General features: G+C 42.8%; 1 protein-coding gene across 2 annotated transcripts in view; it reads left to right on the plus strand.

Moving 5' to 3' along the window:
- The first annotated feature begins 675 nt into the window (after positions 1-675).
- slc6a9 (solute carrier family 6 member 9) overlaps positions 676-27,585 on the plus strand; it is a 63,412-nt gene continuing 36,502 nt past the window's right edge. The window contains exons 1-2 of one of the 2 annotated variants that reach the window (XM_035169494.2): positions 676-807; positions 2,170-2,456. In XM_035169494.2, coding sequence (XP_035025385.1) covers positions 2,427-2,456 — 30 coding nt within the window. In that variant the 5' untranslated portion in view covers positions 676-807; positions 2,170-2,426. Of the gene's footprint in view, positions 808-2,169; positions 2,457-19,488; positions 19,794-27,585 lie in introns of those variants that run through there. The other variant, XM_035169493.2, reaches the window with a different exon arrangement.

The raw sequence follows: 27,585 nt of genomic DNA on the forward strand, positions 1-27,585 counted from the left end.
GACATTTGTGTGCGTGTACGTGTGCTCCATCTGTGGCCCTCTCTCTTTATACTGAGGAAAAGGAAAATGCTTTGAAATTTCAAAAGCGCAGCACCGTCACTCATGCCTGAACGAGCCACAGCAGAAACCTGCAAAGCTGATTCACCTCCTGAGCCTGTTTTTTTTTTTTTTGAGCACACTGCTGTATGGGCAGGGCCACTTTTCTTGTTTTGTACCATTATTAAAATTGTTAGTTTTTGTTGCAAATATGGCTGAAGACTATACACTTTATTTTGTCTTAAATTAACAATGAATCATTCGATTTGTCATATAAAGAAAACACAAAATCAAACAAAATATGTTTACAAAAGGAAACTTTCCTTTCAGAAGCTGAAACTTGTGAAAACATTTCACACTGATCCAACTGGTCTCCAAATACTGATAAGCAAACCATTTGGAGTATTTTCCTTCGAGTCATGCAAACAAGATCCCTCAAAAGTCTAGATACATTTTATTATTAACTTTATAGGACCTTTACCTGGAAGTTGAAAGTTAAGGTCCGAGGACATCCTTTTTTTGAGCCAACACATGGTGAGTTTGATCTAACCTCTCACTGCCACTCCTCCTGGGGTTGTCCAATAGGCTTGGCTCACATCTTGCCTTGTGTACTTACATTAGAGTCAACCAGTGGGATGGAGCAAGTGCACTGGGACTTGATTATTGACTTCACTCTTCACACCAGTTAGTTTCTCACTGCTGAGCTGGTCCGGACGTAGAAGTTGGTTTTTACCTTCCCGTTTTTTTTTTTCTTCAAACATATCGTGGATGGTAAGGTTCAGTTTTTAACTGGCTTTATTTTGAATTGTCATCTTTTTTTGTCATTGTACAGCATGCTGTGTAGGACGGACGTCCAAGGTGCAATTCTATGTCCCTGTAGACTCCTGTACATATGAGAGAGGGGGGAGTGTGTGTGTGTGTGTGTTTGTGCGTAACTTTGAATGGTGGCTATATTGGGCCACTTTCTCCCTCCTTTCGCTGGGAGGCTTTTAGTGCACTGTCTAGGATTTTCATTCAGCGAGGCAGTGATGGAGTCCGATGGAGGGAGACGCTCGGGAGTTGGTGGATTTGACTCGCACTTACAGGACTGTGATATGCAAATTAGCTGATGTATTAAGTGTCTCTCTTACTAGTGTAGTGTAGTAAAGAAGAGCAGTGTATCCGCACCAAACATGTTTCGTAATGAAAAAACAAACTTTTTAGGTCACATAAAATGAATCAGTAACTATTTTGATGATTGATTCATTTGTTGTACACCAAACCTTGTCTTGTTCCCACAGTGCCAGTGTTTTGCTTTTTTTTTTACATCACTGTACATTGATAATCTCAGCGTCATCACCAAGACACATGTCGTTTTCACTATTTTTAAGGTTTTGGAGGCCAAAAGAGTAATAATTTAATTGAGAAAATAATGTGCAAAGTATTGGTTACTAGAAAAATGTCAGCTGTAGCCTTGTCTCAACTTCAGTAATTATTTAGTTAAATTTCATTGCACATTCAATATATTTGAAAAAACTATTTGAGCGTCATCTCATTTTTACTCGCATGTAAAATATTTACTGGTACAGAACAATAACTCCAGTCCAAGCCTGAATATCTGAAGCCAACATGAGCATTTCAGAAACAGAAGCATTTTCTGCCAGTGTCTTCTAAATCCAGGCTGAGTGCTCTTTTCCCAGTTTGGCTTTCATACAGCAGTAGTCAATGGGCAGTCTAAACGTTCCCCTAACAGTTAATCTCTCTGCACAAAAGGGCACTTTGTTATGGCAGCTGCTTTGCCGCAAAATGCAAATCTGTTACTACATGTTTTTTCAAAAAACATTCCCTGCATCTTTTTGCTTTCAGGCTCCTTTTTCAAGTTTTTTATCTGCAGCTCATAGTTTTATTGAACACACGCACACACATATACACACATATATATACACACACACACAACTTGCTGATTTTGTATTATTATTTTTCACCTCAAAGCAGGTCAAGTACAAAGACCTGAGGAATTGTTTTGAATGTGGCCAAGGGGACGAGTAACTAAAAAGTGCTGCCTTGTCGTCCCCCTTTTCCCCCACTCCTCTCTTCCCCTACCTCTCCTCCCTCCACCCCTCTCTCTCCGCCTGTCACATGTCCTTTTCACAGCATAGAAAAGTTTCTGGATTAGGGCAGAATTAACACAAAGCGGCGACGCCACTCCAGCGACACTCGGCGAAACAACGCAGAAGAGGCGAGAGGGGGGACCGAGACAGAGGGAGCAACACGACGGGGTGAAGACACTAGAGCGAACCTCAACTACCTCTGAAAACTGTGACAGCGAGAGGCCATCCCAGAGAGAGAGAGGGAGAGAGAGAGAGACAGCAGCAGAGAGGCAGGGGTCTTTGCACACAAGGTCCTGAAGGATGGAGGAGAAGCAGTTAGCTGGGATCCGGGTGAGTTTTGTTCAGTGAACACACACACACACATGCACACTATTACACTCTTGTGCAAACACCTGTAACACACGCATACAAGTGAATAAACACAAGGATGATGTTTGCACATCTGAGTCCACTGGGGGGATTCAGCTCCCGGGCCACCATCACTCTCTGCCTCACCTTTTTTCCCAGTTTGAGCTCAAGAGACCAGGTTGTTTCATCCAACAGGCTTTTATTTTCTTATTTTGTGCACTGTCCTCTTTTTAAAAGGATTTTGCTCTCAAATTTCCTGTTCAATCTACACTTAATCTGAGCTGCAGTTACACAAGGCAATACAATCGTAGAAATAACAAGCATTTTGTAGACAGAGCTGTCCTCACCACGGCAACAGAAAGCATGAATCATCTACTAAACATCATCCCAAGAGGACCTAAACTTTATTCATGGGAACTTTCCAGCCACACCCTCCATCAAGCTGATTTGTGCGGCTCCACTAACAGTTAACATGTTTTCAGCCGTTTGCCGCTGAGGTTAATGATTTTTTTTAGACGGAGCTGTCCTCACCTGCTGTTCGCCATGTGCCCCGCGGAGCATGAATCATCAACTAAACGTTGTCCCCAAAAAAGTCACACAAAGAAAAATGTTTGTCTTTCCTTTTATCCAAAGTGACTTTCCACTCACACTGTCCAATAAGCTGATCTCAGTTAACATGTTTTCTTGGCTGCTGATAAGAAACCGGGCCAAGAGGTAAATGTGTCAGTGTCAGGCCTCCAACTGTTATTGAAGCTTTAAATAGAGGTTTGGCATCATTGGCAGTCAAGTCACTTACCCCCCTTCCCCAACCCCTCCACCCTCTCTCCCCCCTCTCCCACCTCTCCCCCCTCTCCCCCTTCAGTCCGTCTTGAGACGGTGATAAACACAAACTCCGAGCTCCAACTCTCCTCTGACATTCTCGCACATTTGAAGCTTCACTTTTCTCCCAGATGACATTTTATTCTCCGCTGTGTCCTTTTGAGATGCATATCTGAGATGAAATGCCTAAGCGCTGCCTGAACTTAAGGTGTGTGTGTGTGTGTGTGTGTGTGTGTGTGTGTGTGTGAGTGTGAGTGAGATTGGGAGGGGTGTGTTATCAGTCTCGCCCTCTCTGTTCTCTCAACATTTGAACGTGGTTGGAAGAAGGTATTTCTTCTCTTTTTCAGAGCTTTTTGCATGTGTGTGTGTTTGTGTTAGAGTTTTGAGCTACGTGACAGATTTCCAATCAATCTTTTGCAAAGTTATAAAGCACTGCTGCATGGCTGCACAAGTAGTTGAATTTAGGTGTTCTTATCTGTGGCGTTCAAAAGTGCTTAAATAATAAGTAGCAAGATAATAATTTGAGACTTTGCCTACTCATCTGCAGATATTTTCCCCTCTGTTTAAAACTAAAATCATCAAGACCCTCCTCACGACCTGTCTAGCCAGTAGGAGGCGATAAAGTCTACATCAACGATCTGTCAAATACCAAGAACTTTGTGGTCCAATTCATACTGGGCAATTAGACCTAGCAGTGTTAACTAAACGTAGAGAAACCGGTATATAGCCGCCTTTGTTGTTGTTGTTTTTAGAAGTTTTGCAAAATATCAAACAAGTTGTAAAAGTTTCCATCACACACTCTGGGCCAAGGAGGCGGCTGAACTATCATAGTTCAAGTATCAAGTATTTGAATGTGTTACTCCGTGTATTCACCAGGGTCTTTGTATGTGAAAGCACCTTCCGTCACAGTAGGAAGACATTCTGAGAGAAAAATGTGCAATCTATTTTTCATCATCGACAAACTAGAAACAGTTCAGTTCGTTCGTTAAATTTAAAAAATGTGTTATCAGTCCATTTTAAATCCTTCATTGATTCAGATGTTTACAAGCTACATAAGGAGGGTGTGCTGCACACCATGCCATGCTACACAAGCCACTGTGCTGGTGTGAAATGCAACACTTCTGTTACATCAGTAGTTTGAGAAGCTTTCACAGTCCCACTTTGAGATTGCTACGTTCTTTTGGCTCAAGGTTTCCCATCAGTGAATAAATAATATGACAGTTTTTTTACCTCCATCATTAAATCGTTGATCCAGGTCTGTCCTCTTAATTTGGCAGAAAATACAAAATTATAAAGCTGCTTTATAAGTGACACGCAGGGTGTATTTACCTACTGGACGAAAAGCACATTTACATTATATCTGCTTGCAAACACAATAAGGTCATTGCACTTTTCTCTCCAAGGCCACATTTTGACCCGAGATTACTTTTGTGTGATTCTTTTGAACAGACACACAAGACTTATCTGTGACGGTAAACATGGTACAGAGCTGCAGGGAGATTGTACAACAACAACAAGCACTCACGCACACTTGCACACAGCTCGCCTCTTGTGATTGGTCCCCTTCTAATGGCTGGGCCTGTTGTCCTCAGCAGTGGTAGCAGCGGTGATGTCAGTCGCGGCTCAGAGACGTCAACAAAGAATGAAAGAAAGTTTGTGTGTGAGATTTATTGACCGATTCTTCGTCCTCGCACTCCCATCGCAAGCTGCCTCCTCTTCTTCAGCTCTTTTCTACCTATTTCTTCTCCTCCAATCTTTGCACATCCATAGATGAATGACGGATTTATAAAAACGAGTGCAGTGTCTTATCGAAACCAGTCTGTCTGGAATCGGTTGTTTACTTGCTTGTTGCAGCTTGCTTTCTGAATCCTCAAAAGTGACCTGTATCAACCAGATTAGTTAAACCAGTTTTTTATTTGCACTGATGTTGTAATCAAAGTTTTTCATCAAAAGAAAGTACAAACAAACATTTTTTTCATACTTTGCATGTCGGCTGTTTTAGAGGTCCCCAACGCAATCGACACAATCTTCAGATCCGAGTGCACAACTTTTTTAATTCAAGCTCTGTAAATCTGCTAGCTTGGTATAAAGCATTACAGCAACAAAATGAACATGGGGCTTTCACTTTGTAGATAAATTGCTACAGACAGACGGACTGACTTAGTTTGTTGGTCTTTTATTTCTTTTTAATTTCACAAACAATCTCCTTATCTTTACGTTTGCTTTGAGAGGGAAGTTTGCCCTTTCCTGTCGTGTTTTCTCAACATGTTCTTTTGTGAGTCGCTCCCTTTTCTTTACCGTCTGTTTAAATGTATTTATGTTGGCCCAGATGGTTGGTTGGTGGATGGACACGTCACTGTAAATCTCATGACACACAAGGCGCCCGCTTCCTGCTACCGCTTGGCTCGGCTGGTCGCCTTCTGCCGGGGCCCTTTCTTGTCCAAACGTAGTTTCCTCGCTCGTTCAGTGTTCAAAGGGAGCCCCCTTCCCCTCAATCTTCCAGCGTTGTCTTTGACCGCCCTGGAAGCCGCCACTTCCACAGAGCGGATGAGCAGATGGTGCCCTGGCAAGGGCTTTCACCGATAGCCGTTGCTTTGTTCCTACTCCTTAGTAACTTCTTTTTCCACTTGTTGTTTTAAAAATGTCTGCTCTCTGGATGTATGGATGTGGGATGTGAGAGGAGGGGGAGGAGTTGGGCCCAGGTTTCGCTCATTTGTCCGCTCAGCGCTGAATTCATGTGTCTGGCTGTGCTGACCACTGGTGCCCCTCCATCACTCTTAAGGCCAAATGGAGGGAGAGGTCACCTCAGACTTGCGCATCATCAAAGTTCGACACTGGCAGAACGTTTTCATCCACAGTGTTGGACATTATTAACCTAAATTTGGATATAAGATGTTGTGGTTATGAAATACTGGTACAGATGGTTGTAAAATAACCAACCACTAATACACACTGTAGCCCCACTTCAGGCTAAGGTGACTTAAACACATAGTTCAGTGAAGAATTTGAGTGATGCCATTTTATGAGAATGTGCCTGGATCAGCTCTGATACTAACGTATAAATATTGTTTTTGTTGCCATTTGGGCTTCATAACCATTCACAGGAGTGTGGTTTTTAATGCTGCGATAGCTCCGTGTGTACCCCCTGAGTGGGGAGCCTTTGTGTGTTTGTGTGTGGGTGGATGAGAGAGAGTGTGTGTGCGTGTGTGCGTGCGTGCGGCATTTCCCAAAGGTTGTGTGGCTAATGTGTGCTGTTGGCTGTGAAGTGGAAACTAAATGGAAAGAAATAGTGGAACCCACAGCCACAACCTCCCCAAGGTCAGAACACACACATACAAACACACACACACTGAACAAAACTGATGTTCTTACACATTAGATACACACATTATAGAATACTATAGAAGCACACAAACATATTACACATCTTCACAGTCCTCACAGATACATAAGTCAGAAACTGTTTGATGCACTAAAGTAGATGCAAGGGAAGTATTCTCTCTCTTTTGCTCCTTTTGTAAATAATGAAATAATGGATACACAATCTGTTTCGAGACTTCGAGCTGCCAGACTGTGACTTTTGCCCTGTAACTGTGATAAAACTGTGCAGGCCAAATAGTGGTCCAGCAGCAGAATTTGGACTCACTCGGGATGTGATGGTTTTTTTGTCGCTCACCCTGTTTGTCATCACACTCAAAAAGCATCTCTGTGAGCATTTGCAAATATTCCTTTTTGTTAACGCGCCCTCCGAAGCTGTGAGTTGACATGATTAGAGTGCAGTTATTATTACAGGTGAAACTTGACCGTCGTTTATTTGTCCTCATGTACGAAGCACATCGAGTTGCCAGTCAGCCAGTGTAGTTATAACAGCGGTGCTCAGCAACCGTGTTGACTGCCTCTGGGGCAAGGGGCCAACAAACAGATGTGAACCGAGCGCGAGGGGAAGAGCCGTGAGGGCAGGTGGGGGGGAGAAGAGTCAGACATGATTTCTGTTCCTGATTTCACCCTTCGACTGACTGGCTGAATGAAAAGGAAGGGGGGGGGGAATACACGCAGCCGTTCGGGCCACAGGCAGTGCCCACCGTCAGTTTAACGGCAGCTACTGTGGCGAACGTATAATTGAGGGACAAGGGCCACAAATGCCAAACACGTCCACTGCTGGGCACTCTTTAAAAGGTAACCCACCACTAACCAACCCCCCGTGTACGCTCACAAACACACACACATACACAGTACAGAGGGGGGGGAAGGAGCCCATTGTGTTTTGAACCTTTTTAAGATTTCATTTGGAAAAACCACTCAGGCTGAAAATTTCGTTTTTCAGATTTTCTTCCTCTCCCCCCTCTTTTTCTGCTTTAATGGGTCTCCCTCCCTCCAGCTCCACAAGAAAAAGACAGGCTAGTTAGAAAAAGGGGACTTCACACTCTTCCTCCCTTGTCCTCTGAAGTCGGTGAAATTATGGACAGGGCTCTGACATTGTATCCGCACAACGGAGCCCTTAAATCTCCTGCGGTTTCTTTTAGTATTATTATCATTTTCAAAGGTTTCCAATTGAACTCTTTTCAAAGGCCTTTTCAGAACCATATTTAGGTAATTTGTTGCGCTTGAACCCAACCTGCTCCCTGGCTCTGTATGTGTATGTGAGTGTTGAATGGCAGCTATAAGCCTGGGATGAGGGGGGGTCTGCTTTTCTCAGGGGCCGGACAGCCCTCTCCTGCTCGGTCACACACCTCCCCTGTGTTATTTATCACTTTTTCCTCCTCTCTCCGTTTTCTCCTCCTCTTCCAGCCCCTTTCAGACATGAAATCTGCTTGTAACAGTTGCTGTTTTCATGCGGATGATTTTATGATGGCTGTTTTAAAACTCAAATTAAACATGTCAGGGCTGTTGGAGGAACAGAAACTAAGTAATATTTGTCAAGGAGGAGCAGCAGTGGTCTCCTAAGTGATCAAATATTTGGGTATGATGATGTTTATCCTCACAGCTTGATTGTCAATGAGCACTGGGAGGAGGCTCGGCCTCAAATGATGATGAATGTTCAGATACAACATTAAAAAGCGCTAAAGCCATTAGTTTGTCTTTAAAGCCTATTTTCTCATCCTTGTTTGTCAATTTAATGTGCCATTTTAAAGTAATTTGCTGTATTTGATCCTGTCAGCACTTGGCTCAATGTAGGTAGACAAAAATAGTGGCTAATAATTACATTTCTTGCTTTGTGCCCTCAGATTTAAATTGAAAACAAAACTTGGTCAAACCCCATATTTCTGTAAGTCTGACTTCAAGTTAATTGTTCACTCTTATCTCTGACCCTAACCCTCCTCATTTGCTGCTTTAAATGCTCGGCAGCCTGTTGATTTACAGGTTGTTGTGTTTTTTTGCTGATAATCATCTGCCTAAACTTGGCCTGGATGATGGATGATTCATGATCAGAGCGATACGATTTAAACAGAAGAATCAAAACAATGCTGAAAGACTAAAACACCCTTTTCAGACCCTTTTCGTCAAACCAAAGCTCAAAACCCAAATGCACACATTGCACTGTCATAGAAGATGAATGAAGCGCACAAATAGACCTTTGAAAACACACAATATTTCACTTAATCATCTTATCTATTTTGCAAATCAATGCTGTGTTGTATTAGTTTTATCTAAGTGTACCTAATACATTATTAGGTGAGTGTAGATTAATTTGATCCCTGTGTTCATTCAGTATTTTTACAGAATAATTTGATGTAAACCTTGATATGGTTCTAACATGGATTTGTTTCATTTCTGGAGTAATATGTCAGATAAGAAAAACCAAGGCAAATAGATTTTTGCATCAGCCTGGAAAATATTATAAACAGTTTACAGACTCTATAACAATGTTAGTCTTACATGAGTTTGAGTAATTTTCTCACTAAAGAAAAGAAAATACACAACATTCAAATAACAACTGTAAATGAGACACTGTGTAAATTAATCCTACCATGACAGCAGTGCTGCATACATTACTTGATAAATGTGAAAAAGGTGCCGTCTTCCTTGCTTTCAGTGGCTGCAGCCATCTTTGCAATGTGCCTTGTTCATAAATGATGACGTCAGCTATGTGGAGGAAAATGCTTTCATCACTACACTTAATTAGCATCACACACACACACACACACACACACACACACACACACACACACACACACACACACACACACACACAAATGTTTAAGATGAGCAACAGAAAGAAAGACAGATATAAAGACGTTTCTCCATTCATAGTTAGATTGGCTATTTATTTGATAGGCACAGTGGCCATTAACAGAGTTAATTGTAGAGGTACATTTTCATTGATGAAGTGATCACTAAAAAGATTAATTATCTTCAGATAACTTCAGTTTTTATTTCATTCACTAATATGTCTGTGATATCTTCCGACTTGAGACTTGTGAACAAGTTGCTGGATCCCTGCAGTATTCAGTCTAACTTGGGTCTTTTCAAGCACGATGCTGACATCGTCTATGGAAGAGCTCGTCTGAAAGGAGCTTTTGCTCTTGAACATCCTGCTCCCACTTCAACCAGAGAGGAGAAAGCCACCCATCACACTCTGGTGTCTGACATGAATGTAACGTTTCGAAAAAAAGGTCGACAAATACTTCAATGTCCATTTAGTAGCTAGGTAGGATTACGTCACATGATCTTTAATCGGCAGATGGATGTTGGTCTGGTTTTCATGGAAATGTAGACGTTCATTTTATTTAAACTCCTGGTCCTGGTGGAAATTTGAGTTTCGAGGTTTATTCTTGACTTTGGTATAGGCAGCAAGTTGAGTGTCCGAAATTTTCCAAGATCAAGAATGAAGTTTGAAAGTCAGTTTCAAAGAGTAATAAATCATTTTCAGTCTAAAGGCTAATTTATTTTGCCTTTATGTACGACAAGAGATGAGCGTTTCAATCGATCATTTACGTTGGCATTATCGCTGAGCAATACATCCACGAGAGGGAAGTGCAGAGCGATCTGGCATGATCCTCCACTTTTCCTTCACTACCGTCCAACTCACTTTCAACTCCAGTCCAATCTCCTCCCAGCTTTTCTGCAGTAACTGTTTGTCCCTGTGCCCGGACGCATCACAAAGTCTCACCTCAAATAGTCCTTCCATTGTTGAAATGCCTTCCTCATCTACTATGATCGTCTGACTTGAACTTTTGAAGAGAGGGCCTTGAACCCCCGCATTGCTAGTTGTACTGCTTCATTTCGTCTGTTTTGTCCTTGTCTGTAGGTTTTCAGAAGATGTGCGCACATACAGACATAAAGAACGCAGTGTACGGGTAGAAGGCTCCCTCTATTTCCGCATACGTATCTAACGTTGAGCATGAATGTTGTGACCCTCAGAGACAACGTGTTGTGTATAATTTTCTGCGTCCTGGTGCATAGATGGACAGATAAACCTTTTTTTTTACGTTGATGCCTCACAAGTAGTAATTCATCATCATTCATGTATGTTAGGCGCTGGCACCTTTTTTTTTTTGTGAAAGATGAAGTCATAATTTATGTGTCTCTGTTTTCCGCTCTTTCTCTCTCTCGTCACATTTCAAGCGCAACAGTGACTTCTGCCACGTGAGGCCAACTTCAGTCACATGTTCCCCACTTTCATCCCCAGCAATGGTCCCATATGTTTGTCCAAATGTGTATGTTGTGTGCTTTTTCCGGCCCGATTTGTTCCCATGCCTTCTCTCCGATGAGCCTCGTTCTCCCCGGGGGTCCGAGCCGAAGCCTCACGCTATTTATACAGACCGAACAGCTGGGGCCCTCCCAGCCAAAGCAGTGAGGGATGAGGGGTCGGGGGATGGGAAAGAGAAATTATCGTGGAAACTTCAGGTTAAACCAAGCGTTGGAAATGTCTCTCTGTTCCCTCTTTTTTTCTTCCTCTTCATCATTTGTCTTTCTCCCCTGGGTGTCCAGAGTGGCCAGTTCAGGTCCCGGGCACCTCAGGTCAGCCGGACTGCCGGACAAACATCCCTCACTCATTTGAACCTTGTTTCCCCGTCTCCCTTCCATCCTTTTTTTTTTTTCATTCATCGGTCCATTTGTTTCTTTTTGTATGCTCTCTGCTGCTGATGTCTTCTTCCTGTTTCTTCACTCTGAAACACTTTCTTCTTTCCCCTCGTCCAATTAAAGAGCTTGCTGTTTTGGACTGAATAAGAAAGGGAGATTTTCCCTCCTAACTGTGCTTCAACGCGTTTTCTTCCTTTGTTGCTCCGGACAAAGCCGACCTGCTGTTGCAAAACTGAGCTTTTTGTGTCTCTTTCCTTTTTCTTCTGCTATATGGCTGCTGCGGTGCATGTCCCATTGTGAACCATCAACGCAGTGAAGTTACATGTATCTCCTCGCTGCTCTTGCCTTCACTTTATTCCATCCGGCCTTCCCTTCACTTCTCTTATCACTTATCTTCCGTGGACATCTCTACCCTCGGTGCTCAGCTTTCCCTCATATGATGCACTCAGCAGGGAAGAGGGAGTCGGGCTTATCGATGCTTCCTTCAGTTTGGAGGCCCCTCTCACAGTTAGACGTCTCATCATAGGCCTGCTGAGCTAACGAGAGGTGAAGCGATATTAACCTAATTGCTGTAAGGGACAGATATATAGATCGGGGGGGATGTGCTGAGCCCAGACACGACTGTGGGCTCACTGTGAGAATAGCCTTTCAGTGTGGGAGCAGGTTGATCCATGGATATTAATAGACAAGAAGTCACGCTGAGGCAGGCAGCTTTATATATCTTTCAAAATTTAAATGTTTATGTGCTCAGTCAAAGTTTTTAAAGCTCTTATAGATTAAGAATGCTCTATAGAGTCTTAATTTCAGAGTTGTGTGGATGGCCTGAGTGAAAATGATAAATCAAAGGGGATCCAGCAATGCAACCTTTTTTATAAGCTGATGTTTAAGACAACAATAGGTTCCAAGTCCATTCACCTGAACATCATCTTGCGTTCTCCCACATGTTTTTGTTAGTTTGCCTTCATCAGACTAAAGGGACTGGGAATCTTAAAAAAAAAAGAATCAATGACATTACAATACCACTGCCAAGGCTGATGCCCTATCAGTTATCTTTTTTTCTCAGAAAAGAAAAAAATACTAATATTAAGATGAGTTTTGTTTTCTCAGCTTTTTTTCTCTAGTTAATCCAATAATCACTGACTGGAATGTTTTGGGATTATATTGCTGTTTGCTTGACCTCTGCTTTTGAGTTTAATCTTTTTGTCTCGTGTCTATGTTTTCATGTGTGAGGCACTGGTGGGTGCACGTGTATGTATGTATGTGTTCACATCAAAGTGGGCTTAAGTGGCACAATCCAATGATTTGTTTAACTAGTCATATCGTTTGAACTGGTTTGGAAATATCAGGAAAAACATTTCATTTAGTTTGTACTGCATGGGCGGCAATGGAAAAAAAAACAGGCCTTAAAGCAGACAACCTAACAGTCCTACTCAGCTTCAGTCTGTGAAAACAACATTGTGCACAAGTAAGTTTTGTAATGTTTCACTGAACATTAATTGTTTTTCATTGGCCTTTTGGATCAGAAACAGTCTCCGCCCATAAAAGAAAGGCCTGGGAGAGATATATCTATCACAAGGATGCAGTGATATTTGAATTTAGACAGATAGTGCTTTGAAAAATAAGGGAGAAAAACACGAGTGAGGAGATGAAATGAAAAGAATTCAAAAGAAAGGAGATAATTTTCTTCCTCCGACTTGTGTCTTTGTGTCTGTGTATTTGCATCTTCCTGTCACTGTTTCCCCTAACTTTCCTCTGCCAGCCCTTGAACCTGCTGCATGCTCTGCTGTGTTTCTGGAGTCATCCCAAAATACCCCAAATCTCCCCCACGGTCCAACAGACACCAAAATATTATTCTTTATACTGTCAGAGCTCCACCGTCTATGTATTGTGAAGTTTAAAGCTCGCTAGCTGTGACCCAGGCAGTATTTTTCTTATTGGAGTGCAAGATGCATTATGTTAAGTGCAGACGGAAAATGACTAATCTGTGTTTTTAGTTTTTGCTGATTGCTTACCATAGACTTTATATAAAGATGGACAATGCGTCTCCACTTCCCTCCACTTTCCAGAAATGAAATCCTAACCCTTGGTATGAATGTTACCATTTTGCACCGAAGACGTCATTTGGAGCCAGAGTCTGTGCTGTAGTGATTGGGGGAGGGTAAAACACAGTATTCAGGTGTCAGCAATACACATGCTCAACCAATCACAAGTCAATCTCAGCTGTCAATCATGATGTTTGACCCCACTTTTATACCATCAAATTAAAACTAAACTTCCTGGTAAAATGAAAATCGACTTTTAGAACAATCTTTGAGAAAACAATTTAGATGTACATTTTGACTTTGTAGTTTGGGCCATGTCTTATCCACTAACATAGAGGAAGCAGGGTTCATAATCTATACTGCAGCCAGCCACAAGGGGCAGTCAAGACACTTTGGCTCCACTTCTGGGGAGCAGTAATGTTGTCCATCATTATATACAGTCTATGTTGCTTAAATGAAACACCTAAATGTAGTGCATTTGAAATGGAGCTAGACAAAATTAATGTTCTGTCATGTTAAATTAAAATAAAGATTATCCTCACATCAAGATAAGGACTTATTCACTAGTATTCGATCAATGCATACATTTTCAATATCGCCGGGTTAGAGTATAGGTGGGTGGCAGATATTGGGAGTTTACACCTTCAACAAGTCATCAAGGTGTACAATACCTTTCACCGTCCTGTCCAAGTTTATTTCAAACAATCCTATCAAAGCTCAGTGTGATTGTGTTTGTTTGAATCTGACTGTAATGTGTAATCATCTTATTCGCTTTAACCAGAGCTACATAGAAACAGGCTCTGGCATCAGTTGCCATGTGGCTGTCAGTGTTGATGCCATAGTTGCACATTCTTTCAAAGACTGTGTATAAAGTGTAAATCTGGCCAAAATCATTTGTATTGAATTGAACAGCTGTTAACAGTGTTATTAAACCAACATGTCAGAATGCAAACATTCAACAGTTGTGTTCAAAGTTTCTCATCTCACCTTATCTGCCCCCTCGTCTGGGGTGTGTGGCTGAAACCTCGTGTCTCCCACATGCCGCAGGAACATTTTTATTACCTGCTCGATTTAAACGTCTCGTTAATAGGACGAGTGAGGAAATGTGAGACTTAAGCTGCATTAATCTTCAAATTACAGCGTATTTGTTCCGGCCATCAGTGGGGATATTGGTTTGTCAGAGTGCAAGCTTAAAATGAAATTGGAAAAGGAAGCTTTTTTTTTTTTCTCTCTCTCTCTGTCTTTTATCTCTCACTTTTTCGTTTGAACGTCGGTGGAAGTCATCATGTGTTGTTTCTCATGTATGTCCAGCGACGGAATTTGAGATCAGCATGTGTTTGGCCTCAGGCTCACATGTAATGGATGTTGGCGTGTGTTTGGAAATGAACAGAAAAGCCGTGAGGAGAGAGGAGATCTCTGCCTGCCCTCCGCACTGCTGGTCTTTACACTGGGGGGGGGGACATCAAATGGTGATCACACAAGCGTTTCCCCATCAGCATGCCGAGGTGTCCTTGGGCAAGATACTGACCCCCTAAATGCCCCTCATAGGAAAAGTGCTGCCCATAGTAGCCCCAAATAACAGGTGTAAATGTCTAGACCGACAGACCAAAATTGAGTCTATTAGACCGGGTTTTGGTCGTTTGCAGTGTGAATACATTTTGTGTATAGTTCAGACCAATTGCAGGAAGTTGAGATGGCATGAAACAATAGAAGAAAAAGAAGTGAAGCGGCAGGATTGCTTAGTCTTCACCTCCAACAATTTAATGTTTGAATGATGAGGAAGTTCATTTTGCTGGTAGTAAAATCATAATGATATTACAGTGGCAACGTAATTCACAAAATGAACTGGTTCATTAATTTTCTCCATTCAAAGACTCCAGTTTCTTTCTTTGCAATTAGAAAATAGAAACTACAATAGCTGAATTGGTAACACGTCGACGTGAGATGCACGCTCGTGTACTATCCAATCAAGTATTGAAAAACCTTCGAAGACTCTTGCTTCAGCATCATGATTATCTATCTAATCAGCGTAGCTTTGCTTGCTAGTGTCATTCTCCATTTTTACTGATTAGCTTAGTTTACTGATCAAAAGGGGAGAACACAGTTAGAGTACACTGAGCAGGACCACAAGTCACACTACTTAAAAAAAACTATACGTTCATCCTTAATAGACAAACACTGACTTCTCTGTCTAACGTTAAATAGAGGATTAATATAGGGGTAGTAGAGAGTTGGCACCTGTTTGTCCTTGTTTAGTTAGTTGTGCCAAAAGACCATTATCAGATTTAGTTTTCTCTGAACTTTTTTTTTTTCTAAAGCACACTTTCTTATCATAAACAACACAGGCTCAGTGTGAAAGGAGCTGTGATGGCATAGATGTGTTCTTTGTTAATCCAGCAGCGGTTGTTCTAATTAGCTGTAAACCCAGGCTGAACAAATCCAGCCAGTCCCCGAGGCCTGTTAAGAAGAAAGCCTTCAGACATGAATACATAATTCATTTTAGTCCCTCTGTACTTTAAGGACCACCCGGACAGTGCAAAGACGTACTGGCATGCAAGTGGAGGTGGAGGTGCTCTCAGGAACAGTTCAGGCTCTTGGAATCAGGAACATCTCCAGGCTTCTGTGCTGTTGAATATTCAGTAAACATCCTCAGAGTGCACGTTGATATTCTCTCTTACAGGCTAAGTGCCTACACAAAGAAGTAAGTGAGATTTGAACAAGTTGGTGTTATTATCAGCAGCAGCATCTGTGCTTCTCTAATTAGAGTTAAATGACCTCACATAATAGAGCAATTAGTTAACGATACAAATCCGTCCTCCCTCCGCAAACAGCCTGCTGCAGCCCCAACAAGCTTTTTTAAAAATATTTAATGTCCCCATCCATACTGAGAGAGTGTGTGTGTGTGTGTGGCAGTTGTTAAGCCCCTTAACAGACCCATCTGAGGCAGAGTTGGTAAGAGGTGGCTGGATCCCTGTGAAGGAACTAATGATCTACCATAGTTTATTTCTCTAGCACAAACACACACACACACACACACACACACACACACACACACACACACACACACACACACACACAGTTGTGAAGCTTGTGTATTATTCCAGTCTTTGTTGCAACTCTAAAATAGATGATCTCTTGTTGCACATTGTGTGTGTAGGTCTATGACAATTTGTCGTCACAAAGAAGCCACAGCATGAACTCCCACCACCACCTGCTGACTGCAATGGCCTGTAAGCATGTGTTTAACTCTGAAAACACTCATGCAGAGCACATGGTGTTTTTCCAAAAATAAGCATTTCTTTAAAATTGTTGTTGGTTTTGTGTTTGCTGTTGAACACAAGGTCACAACCTGCACTAAGTGGGTCCCCGCAGAAGAGGACTCACAAATAGTGTGCCCTACATGTGTTGTGTTAAGCTGGAAGTGTACTGTGTGCTGCAAAGATTCATAGTGCACCCATATTGAAAACCCTTTTCCCACCTTTTAGTAAGGAATATTTTCAATGGGCAAATTGAGCATCCTGCTATAGCTGCTGTGGGCGAAACATACCACCTCAGCACCAGAGTACTGGGTCGTACACCCAGTCCCACCCTACATAAAATAGAAGGGAACTGGAAGGTTTTCATTGTCCTATAAACTAAGCTATTTCCTTACCATTACAGCAGAAGTCATCATATTAACATTTCCTTCCTTTTTGGTAGAGAACATTTGTAGTGAGTGAAGTGGCTTCGCTAGATTACAAAATGTGTTTTTGTAAACAAGAGGATTACTCTGCATTTTTTCCCCTTTTTAATCTTCCATGATTTTGTCTTCACAATCAGCATCAGAAGTTTGTTGGAGATGAGCTCAGGCTGCGCTGACCAATCACATTTCTTAACATGGTAACTGCGTAGTTGCCATAGTGCTGATGTTTTGCTAGATTTCTGAATAACAAACCTGATTGAGCCACAGAGATAATTAGCCGAGCCCGTCCCCAACCTGAGAGGAATTCTGTTTTTAATGTATAAAAACATAATCCTAGCTCGATATCTTCCCCAATTGCAGGAACGCGCAGCTTAAAATGTCGACGTAGATAGCCCAGGCAACATGACGGAATTGTTTTCTCAAAACTCGGCACAAGTTGTCTTTGGGACATGATAAGCTCAGGTCAGGTCATATCATGTATCAGCTACAGCCTACATTAAAGCTACAGAGGCCACATGTAGATTCAGTTAAATCCAGTTTTGAGGAAGCTGCTTTTAAATTGTAGCTGGTGACAAAAGAAGCTCATTTTCTATGGGAGTTACAGCCATGCTAAACTTTTAGGTTATAAAAAGTAGCTAGCTTCACAACACACTACTACTAGAAAACTAGCCAAACGTAAAAAGTTAAGTAATACAATCAATAAAACCATGAATCATTATGGACAATTTTTTAATTACACCACAAAATAAATGTATTTGGTTGTCAAAGGATGTATGTGTGTGTGATGGGGCAAATTTTTTGCTTCAGCATGTGACTGTTGGGCCCCACCCGGTGTAGGAGTAAATGTTGCATCATTTAAAAACTACCCTCTAAGCTGCAGGGCAATGCAGTTAAAATAGTAGCATAGCTGCATGTAGCGTGACTACTCCCTGGTATTGTAACTAATACTAGGTAACTAAACAAACATCTTCCCAAATATCATCATGATAAATGAGCTCATGTAATATCCTAAGGGTAATCAACGGCTCTACAGAAGGAATAATAAGTAGCTGCCTATGTGCAATAGTTCCCCCTCAACAATAATCTGCCTGTTCTCAATGTGTAAATGCAGGACTATTTGTTGAGAGCACTTGTTTTCATTGCCCTCGCTACTTCCTATGAGCACCCTGAATAGGGCGGATATATGGTAATGATTCTTTTATTGGATCCCCTGTGAGATTCTAATCCTCTGAATTGATAGACAAATGAATGGCATCCTGTCTGCGTTGATCATCTTGTGTTAAACATAACTGGAGGGCCTCCACTCAAGCGGCAGCGGCCATTGTCCCCGGCTATCAAACACCCATTAGGCCAGGCGCCAATGGCCTGTCCACTTTTGACACGTCTCGCACCAAAATCCAGTCATGAGGAGGTGACGCTGAGTGACACGCTGAAAGACGGTGTGTTGTTTTCCGCCGCATGAGTGATGTTTTTATTGATCTCTCAATCGCGCCCCCGTTGTGGACGCACTACCTTTCCTCATTGTGTGTTCACTTCCTCGCTTTCTCCTCGGCCTCTTTGTTGTGGATAACCATTAGCCATATGGTGGTAAACAGGGACAACAATGCATGCAACAAAACAGGGGCTCAGGAGGGAAGCGCTTGAATTTGAAAGGGCGTAACTCTGTGAACATGTCGTGGAAGGAGGAGGGTTCTGGCTCGGTCGGCCTCTCTGTGTGACATGGCAAGGGGGTTGGGGGGGGGGGCATTGGCAATGTCAGGATGTAGAGACGGACGAGGATTTGGAAGAGTCAAGTGCCGCTGAAAGGGAAGTTGTTGGTGGTCTGCAGAGTTGCGGCAGCTGCCTCTGAAAACAAACGGAAGAGAGACAGAGAGGTGTGGAGGGGGGATGAGGAGGGAGGGGGGTCGTACAGGCCAGTCCAGTGGAAGGCGTGCGGGCTCCTCACTTGTGGGCTCCTCACTTTTTTTGTCTCCTCACTTTAATCTGTTGGGAGAAAGAGTGAGGGAGAGAGAGAGCTTGGCTGTAGCCCACGGGTGCACCAGACCTCCCCCCATTTTACTCGGGCCAGCTAAAGTAAAAGTTCAACACCCCCCCCCCCCGTCCTCCGCCACCACCATCGGTCCTCCTCTCTCCCTGCTTACTCGCTCTGTATTCAGCCTAGGTGCTGGAGTGACAACGAGCCATTCATTGTGGAGGTAGAGGGAAAAGACTGTGGATCTTTCCTGTGTCTTTTTTGGGAGATGGTGGGAGCTGGGGAGAAAAGAGGGGAGGCGGACGACAGAGGAGAAGGAGGAGGAAGGGTGCATATTCCTGAAATTCGACAGAAAAAGGGGCAAATAAGAGAAAGTAAAAGAGTGAGAGGAGAGAAAGAGGGAGGGGTGAGTAAAAAAAGTAAGGGCGCAAAGGAGGGAGGGAGGGATGGAGGGGAGGCAGAGCTGGAATCACAGAAGGATGGGAGGGGGAGAGAGAGAGAGTGGGGAGAGAGAGAGTGGGCTACCATGCCGAATGAGCAAGAGAGGCGGAGAGGAAGCAGAACTCCATCAGATGAAATGAGGTGAAAGTAATTCAGGCATTAATCAAGCCAGGGCAAAAGGGAGGGTATACTGTGTTTTCTCCCCCCTCTTTCGCTTCGGAACTGAAAGGCAAGGTGTGAATGAAGGAGCCCACAGTGGCCAGCAGAGAAGCACCACTGGGTCACAGCATCAAATCATGTCTGAGTCGAACACCATTGCTGCTTCCACAGCAGACCAGGTCAGTTCAAGCTGTCATGTTGTTTTTCTGTTTCTGTTTGTTTCATTTTCTTGTTAACTTGTGTCCGAGGCCAGCGTGCTTGGTTGTGCCTCCCACCGACTCTAGGAATGGGATCTTGCTAGAAGACTGAGAAGAAAAAAACGAGCTGTACCCCAAGTTCCGGTCAGATGTATATCATCTTTAGATCCAAATTCGGAAGTAGTTAGAGGGAGTTTCTAAGAGCAACTGGGTGAGTGTGTGTGTTTCTTGGACTATCAAAGCAACGATTGTTTTGCCCGGAGCTGCCTGGACAACGGTACAGGGTCCTGAAAGAATTGAATTCATCAAGACGAGCTATTGTCTACGCCGCCTTATTTTTCAGTGATCATTCAAGGGGGTCTGTGACGACTCAATACCCCCCGCACCACGTGAGGAGGGGGACGCAGCTCTTTAAAAACCTGACCACGTGTGGCGGCCCTGAAAAGTTTTTATAAGTAATTGCAGTGGGAAGTCCGGGCAGCACTGTGAGAGATGGGGTTGGTAAGGAAGTGGGCTGGTCCGCCGTGTGTGTGAAAGAGAGTGACAGAGGAGAAAAGCGGTAGTGTCCAGAAAAGGCAGATATTTATGCCCCCCCATCCCCTCTCCTTCCAGCCCCGACCCCCCTCCCCTCCACAAGCTGCTTTAATCTCACACTTTGGCAAATGCATCCTTGGCTCGGCTCTCGTTATTTTACTGTCAAATTACTTTGAGACAATTAAATCATATAATTTGTTTAAGATAAGATATTACAGCTATTTTCATTATAGCAGGTAAGGTGTGTGTGTGTGTGTGTGTGTGTGTGTGTGTGTGTGCGTGTGCGTGCGTACGTGCGTTTGCATCCGACCTTGCTGCCGGCTTATGTTTTTAGCCAAGTCTCCTGTTTCTGATTGCTACTGTTGAGGCTGAGTCAGCTTGCTATAGTTCTGTTGGCAAATGCACAAACACACATACACACACACACACACACACACACACACACACACACACACACACACACACACACACACACACACACACACACACCTGCAAGCATATGCACAAACATTAGAGTTTGGAGTTTCACAAATGCAACGCACATGCCAAAACAACACCTGCTCAGATTGCTGACATATAATTCGGTAACAGAATTCTGTTGTCAGTAAAAAAGTTGGAGAAGATAATCAGAGCTGCATATTGTCTCTCTCTCTCTCTGTGTGTGTGTGTGTGTGTGTGTGTGTGTGTGTGTGTGTGTGTGTGTGTGTGTGTGTGTGTGTGTGTGTGTGTGTGTGTGTGTGTGTGTGTGTGTGTGTGTGTGTGTGTGTGTGTGTGTGTGTGTGTGTGTGTGTGTGTGTGTGTGTGTGTGTCAGCCCTACAACGGTGCACATGCTAATCCTCTCATTCTGGATGTTTTAGGTTTGTTACATTAAAACGTTTCTCCCAAAACCTTGACTGACAGGACTAAGCATCTTAACAAGTTGACTTGTGTTGACACAACATCATTTCAAACTGAGGTCATTCAGTGCCTTTCCTGCCAAGAAACAATTGTAATATCTTTATGATGGGATGTTATTTCTTTGTAGTCTCAAGGGCTGGAAAACACAATGTAACAAAAACATATTAAGTAAATTGTTAATCCTTGTGCCAGGCGTGGTATTGTCAATATTTGTCTACTTATAGATTTTAAACACAAGAAAACAATCTATGCCTTGAAACCGCAGTCGTGCCGCTGTTCATTGCTTGTTTCTCGCAGTTTTTCCTCAGTGGTAATGGAGTGGTAATCAGGAGGTTCAGCAGAAATCCCTGTAGGTTGGTACAGTTCCAGGCTGATTACGGTGGCTTGACTCAGGTGCGGACTGAGCTGATAACGCTCAGCGCTCGCAAGCTCTCCTCATTCCAACACACACACACGCACACACACACACACGCACACTAATCTTGTATTTCTATCTTTGCAAGGACACTTATTGACAACATGCATTCCCTATTCACTTCCTCAAACTGTCACCATCTCATCTAAATGCTTAATCCCGACCCGAACCATAACCTAAAACCTCACCAGTAGGTGATTTGTCGAGAAATAAGGGCGATGCTGCCCCCTTTAAACCAAATGTACTAAAAAACCATCCCCCTTAAACAACCTGTCAACTCTGCCATCCCCTCTCAGTCAGCCCCTCATCTCCTATGTGAGAGAGTGCTGCATGTGCAGTTTGAGAATTTGTGTGCAGGTGAGCATGATAAAGTTACCGCTGCTTACTAAATCATGGGATTCACAATATACACTACCGTTCAAAAGTTTGGGGTCACTTGGAAATTTCCTTATTTTTCAAAGAAAAGCACTCTTTCTTTCAATGAAGATAACATTAAATTAATCAGAAATACACTCTATACATTGTTAATGTGGTAAATGACTATTCTAGGTGGAAACGTCTGGTTTTTCATGAAATATCTACATAGGTGTATAGAGGCCCATTTCCAGCAACTATCACTCCAGTGTTCTAATGGTACATTGTGTTTGCTAATCGCCTTAGAAGACTAATGGATGATTAGAAAACCCTTGAAAACCCTTGTGCAATTATGTTAGCACAGCTGAAAACTGTTTTGCTGGTGAGAGAAGCTATAAAACTGGCCTTCCTTTGAGCTAGTTGAGTATCTGGAGCATCACATTTGTGGGTTCGATTATACTCTCAAAATGGCCAGAAAAAGAGAACTTTCATGTGAAACTCACCAGTCTATTCTTGTTCTTAGAAATGAAGGCTATTCCATGCGAGAAATTGCGAAGAAACTGAAAATTTCCTACAACGGTGTGTACTACTCCCTTCAGAGAACAGCACAAACGGGCTCTAACCAGAGTAGAAAGAGAAGTGGGAGGCCCCGGTGCACAACTCAGCAAGAAGACAAGTATATTAGAGTCTCTAGTTTGAGAAATAGACGCTTCACAGGTCCTCAACTGGCAACTTCTTTAAATGGTACCCGCAAAACGCCAGTGTCAACGCTGCAAATGGAGCATTCTTTGACAAAAGCAAAGTTTGAAGAACAAAATTAATATTTCAAATAAAAATCATTATTTCTAACCTTGTCAATGTCTTGACTATATTTTCTATTCATTTTGCAACTCATTTGATAAATAAAAGTGTGAGTTTTCATGGAAAACACGAAATTGTCTGGGTGACCCCAAACTTTTGAACGGTAGTGTATAGTCGAAAAGAACAGGAAGACAGCTCTCTTTGCCTCACTCCCCCTCTCTCTCCCCCGCACAAACACACAGTCAGATTGATCAACAGCAGCACCAGGAAATATCCTACCTGAGTTGGTGGCCATTCGTAAAGATTTTACTGTCTTCAGCAGGAAGGCAGGATTCAGCATAAAATGTATAGACACCCCTTTCACTGTGCGTGAATCACTCCGCAAGCATACAGTTCTCTACTGCAGGGGTGTGGTTCCTCACACTCACATTGTTGTATTCTTCAGTTACTTTGCGTGAGTGCACACACACACACACACACACACACACACACACAGACTACCATCGGGACCATCCCCCTGGTAAAGACTAACAAATAGCTGCTGCCAAAAGTTAATTCTAACCTGTGCCCTAAAACCAAGTCTTTACCCTCAAATAGTCAGAAACAGTCTCTTAGTTTAAGAGGATAATTTTGTTGTAGAATTTTGAAAGTTTGGTTTGATGCTGAGGGCTGGATGGCAGGAGAATGAGACGGGCAGCAGACCAGGATGGAATTGCCAGGGCAAAGGGAGAACAGGATCCAGGACAGGTGAACCAGGGAGCTGGATGAGGCTCAGCACAGGACTGGGAAACGAGAATGATGCTGCAGGCACAAAGAAACAGAAACGTGCAAAGTTCCAAAAACCAGGCCATGTTCCTTGAGCAAAATGTTGGCTGGAGCGTCGTACCACATATATAGCAGCAAGACACACAGCCACACTCCAACACTGAGAGAGGGAAACTGGGGACACATGACACACCAGGGAAATGAGCACACTGTAGAAACACAAGGAAAAGGGTGAGAAAGTTTGAAGAAAGGTTTGCCAAAAATAGAGAAATAAGGGGGTAGGTGCCAGTAAAATACTGATTAACAACAAACATCCTATCATGTACAGATGATTCTGTTTTAGAAAATATTGCTATAACGTTAATTGTCAAGCTAATTTAAGGCAACACTTAAAATTTAGATTTTCCCCCATTTTCATTTTATTTACACTTGACCATGTGATTTACTGAAACAGCTGTTTAATAGTTTATTTTCAAGATGGCTTTGAGGTCACAGACAGTTCGACCTCAAGTTAAAAGTGAGGAACAAGATTTTATTTTTATTTTTTATTTAATTCATAATAATTGGACAATTGATCTAACTAAAATACTAACATTTTGATTTGAATAAACCTGAACACGTTGGCGGCCTGTAGACTCTTGCTTCCATTAGCACCTCCACATAAGCATTTCCATGATCTGTCACTAATCCACAGATACTTCTTCCTTTTCTTAATTCACCCAATATCATGTCTTGAAAGTAGCTTTCTGAAAGAAAAAGTCCAAGTGCACTCAAAGACCCATTCCCTCATTTCCTCGGTCATTACATGGGTCACGTCTCTTCTCTCAGTGGCAGACCGACCTCTCCGTGTTGTGACAATAGTCTGGGGTCATGTGTGATTTCAAGACATGCTTGACTAATTATTGCAGTAATAAGGAGTTCAGATTGGTCTGATAATTGCAAACTGAGCACTGGTGATTGGCTCTGACATCCCCAAAGGAACGATCAGATCAGATCCCCTTTCCATATCCAGACAGCAGCTCTGATTGCTCTGTCATTGCTTTGACTTCTTGTAGTTTGTGGAAATTATACCGGATTTTATAATTTTCAAGCAGATATTTGAGTATTATGAGTTTTAAACTGTTCAGTGCTTTTTGAAGAATCTTCCATCTTAGCTGATCACTACTCGTTTGACAACTCAGAGAAAATGACTCGCATTAACAGACTGACCCAGATTATTGCTTTGTATATAAGCATATTTTCTGGATCACAGGGTGCCATGCCAGGAAGCTAATGGAGCCTGTTGTGTAGAAAAGTACAAATTCTTCCAGTGCAGTGTGCAGGCATTCATCCAGGGTGCCGCTGTCTTTAAACACCTACCTTTTCTTTTTATGTCTCTTATATGAATGTATGTGGACCTATTTATCCTATCAGCCCTGCAGGCTGTCAGTTCAGTGCCTGTTTAGCAGGGTGAGTCTAAGTTCTAATTGCAGAGACATTTTTTTTTGACAGGGATATTAAATATTACATGTTATCAGGGATGTGTCATGACTTGGAATTGGCTGTCCATGGCTGTCATATATAAGGTGATGACAGCTGCCAATATGCAGTTCAGTACATTACATTTAGCGTAGGGAGCCAGCAGGGGCCCACACACACACTCGCACACAAACTCTGCCCATCTGGGGGCAGGTGTTGCAGTTTATGGAGCGGAAGTGCAAAGTAGCTGTGTTTACTCACTGCACCAAGGCTCAGCAAGCAAGGGAACAGACACATGTGGAAAAGGGAGTCAGAAATAGATGTGCGTGCTTGTGTGTGTGTGTGTGTGTGTGCGCACCCCTTGTCCATCTCCCTGTGGTGGCTCTAACCTTTAGTCTCCCTCTGACTTCACTAAGTCAAGCTTGCGGGCTCACAGCTGCCTTGCAGAAGCACACAGTCGTACCAAACCACACACAGTAAACTGAGCATACACTCGTGGTTGTGTGGACAGATAGTTGCGAAGTTTGGCGGATAAATTGGAGGAATTAATGGCTGATGATGGCTGACAGGAGGGGTGGATGAGAAGCTGACCAGCGGACTATAGCTTGTTGAGAGGAGAGGTGGGCAGCTGAAGGGAGGGATGAAGGAGTGGAGGGAAATGTTACTGACCTGCTGGGTACATAAATGTGAATGGATATGCAAGCCAAGTGTGACAAACTGCTGTTTGTAGCATTTGGTTATATTTTCCCCATTTGAATCCTATATGACCATTTTGTTATAGCTACTGTAAATCCTCAATCTTTCTTCTCATAGAAACACGGGAGTCTCCTGGACAAATTAACATTATTACAGTGTTATGTTGTGACTATATGTTTGGAATGGCAGATGGCTCGAAATACCATGAATGACCCACAATCCTCTACTTTCTGAGGAGAGCAGGTTAGTCAGAGGCACAAATCAGAGCTGGAGCAAACTGGGAACAGCTTGCCGTTGCTATTGGGATAGTTGCCAAATTAATGCAAAATTTACCCAAACATGCAACTACATTGTGTCCTCTGGGATTGAATGTTTATTTCTGAAATGCCCCTTCTAAATCCCCCCTGCAGACTGCTCGCCATACAGCAATAGTTTTTTAATGCACTTTTTGATGTGCCTGTGTCAGTTGTGACCAAATTTTATAGGGAAACAATGAATAAACAGTTGTTTTCCAATACATTCAGTTGTGTTGGTTTAAAATTTGTCATTACCTGCGGCTTACCGGCCGAAGAAAATGTCTGGCCCAGCTAAATTTCTTGGTTTGAAAATCTGGCCCAACTGAATTTGTAATTGAATAGCTCTGTGATATGGCAACAGCTAGCAGTCTGTTAGCTCGGCACATGAAATAGGAGGAAAAACTGATTATATCAGGTTTTAGTCAGTCATTATCTATACCGCTTATCCTGTAAGGGGTCATGGGGGAGCTGGAGACATTGGGCAAGAGGCGAGGTACATGTCACCAGCTTATCTCAGGGTCAATACACAGAGACAAACCACTGCTCACACACACACACACAAACCCTTTCGGTGGATTTAGAGTCTCTAGTCACCTTAATCCCCAAACTGCATGTCTTTGTGCTTTGAGAGAAAGCCGGAGAAAACCCATGCTGACAGGGGTACATGCAAACCCCACACAGAATGAACCCTGGCCAAGCTGGGATTCGAACCGGGAACCTTCTTGCTGTGAGGCTTATCTTCTGAAATGCTCCAGAAACCTGTGTAGTACATCTATGTGTAGCTTAATGCTAAAAGCTTCTGTACTATATCTTTTTTTTAAAGATTTTTGAAAAGTATGTGTGGTTTTAATGAAAGTACATATAGTTGAATGCTAAAAGTATTTGTGATGATCACTGTGTGGAAAACAAGCTACTGAGAGAAGCTCAAAGCAGCAAAATAACTAAAGTGAAATGAGAAACTGCAGGGTCATTACCTCAGAAAGTTCTTCTCAGCATGGGGGCGCTAAAAATGACAGCGACTCAGACAACTGCTGGCGGCAGACAGACGGGAGAGATGCGTCTGTCTCTGACTGGGGTTAAAGGGTTCAGACCTTAAGGTGGTTCAACACCTTGGTATTGCTCTTATCACAGTGTCAGTCTGTTACCTAATTGTATCTATTGGAGTCATTTTTTTATAAGCAGACACGGGATGGCATTGTTTTCCGCTCATGCGTCTGTGTTTTTGTCTCACCATGGCCCAATATGGTCCGTCAGTACGTTAGCAGGTGTTTATATGTCTGTTGCTCTGTCGCCATATTGCAAGACAACTAACTATTCAGAACAAAACTTGTCAGCTGTGTTGGTGTGTTGTTGAGATCAAAATGAGGTGAGTTCAAAGATGGCTTCGCAATATCCTGGCTCGGAAAGTCAACATGTTGACAGGTATCATGGCTGCTGGGATCCCATCGCAAGACGGTCGAGCTCCACTCACAACTCAACTCAACCCACAGTCCCTGCTCGTCTCTTGTTATCTGTGATATTTGTTGTCTTTCCTGTCTTGCCTGATAAGAACTGGCG

This window comes from Hippoglossus stenolepis, chromosome 11 (genome assembly GCF_022539355.2).
Source record: "Hippoglossus stenolepis isolate QCI-W04-F060 chromosome 11, HSTE1.2, whole genome shotgun sequence".
NCBI classification, from domain to species: Eukaryota; Metazoa; Chordata; class Actinopteri; order Pleuronectiformes; family Pleuronectidae; genus Hippoglossus; species Hippoglossus stenolepis.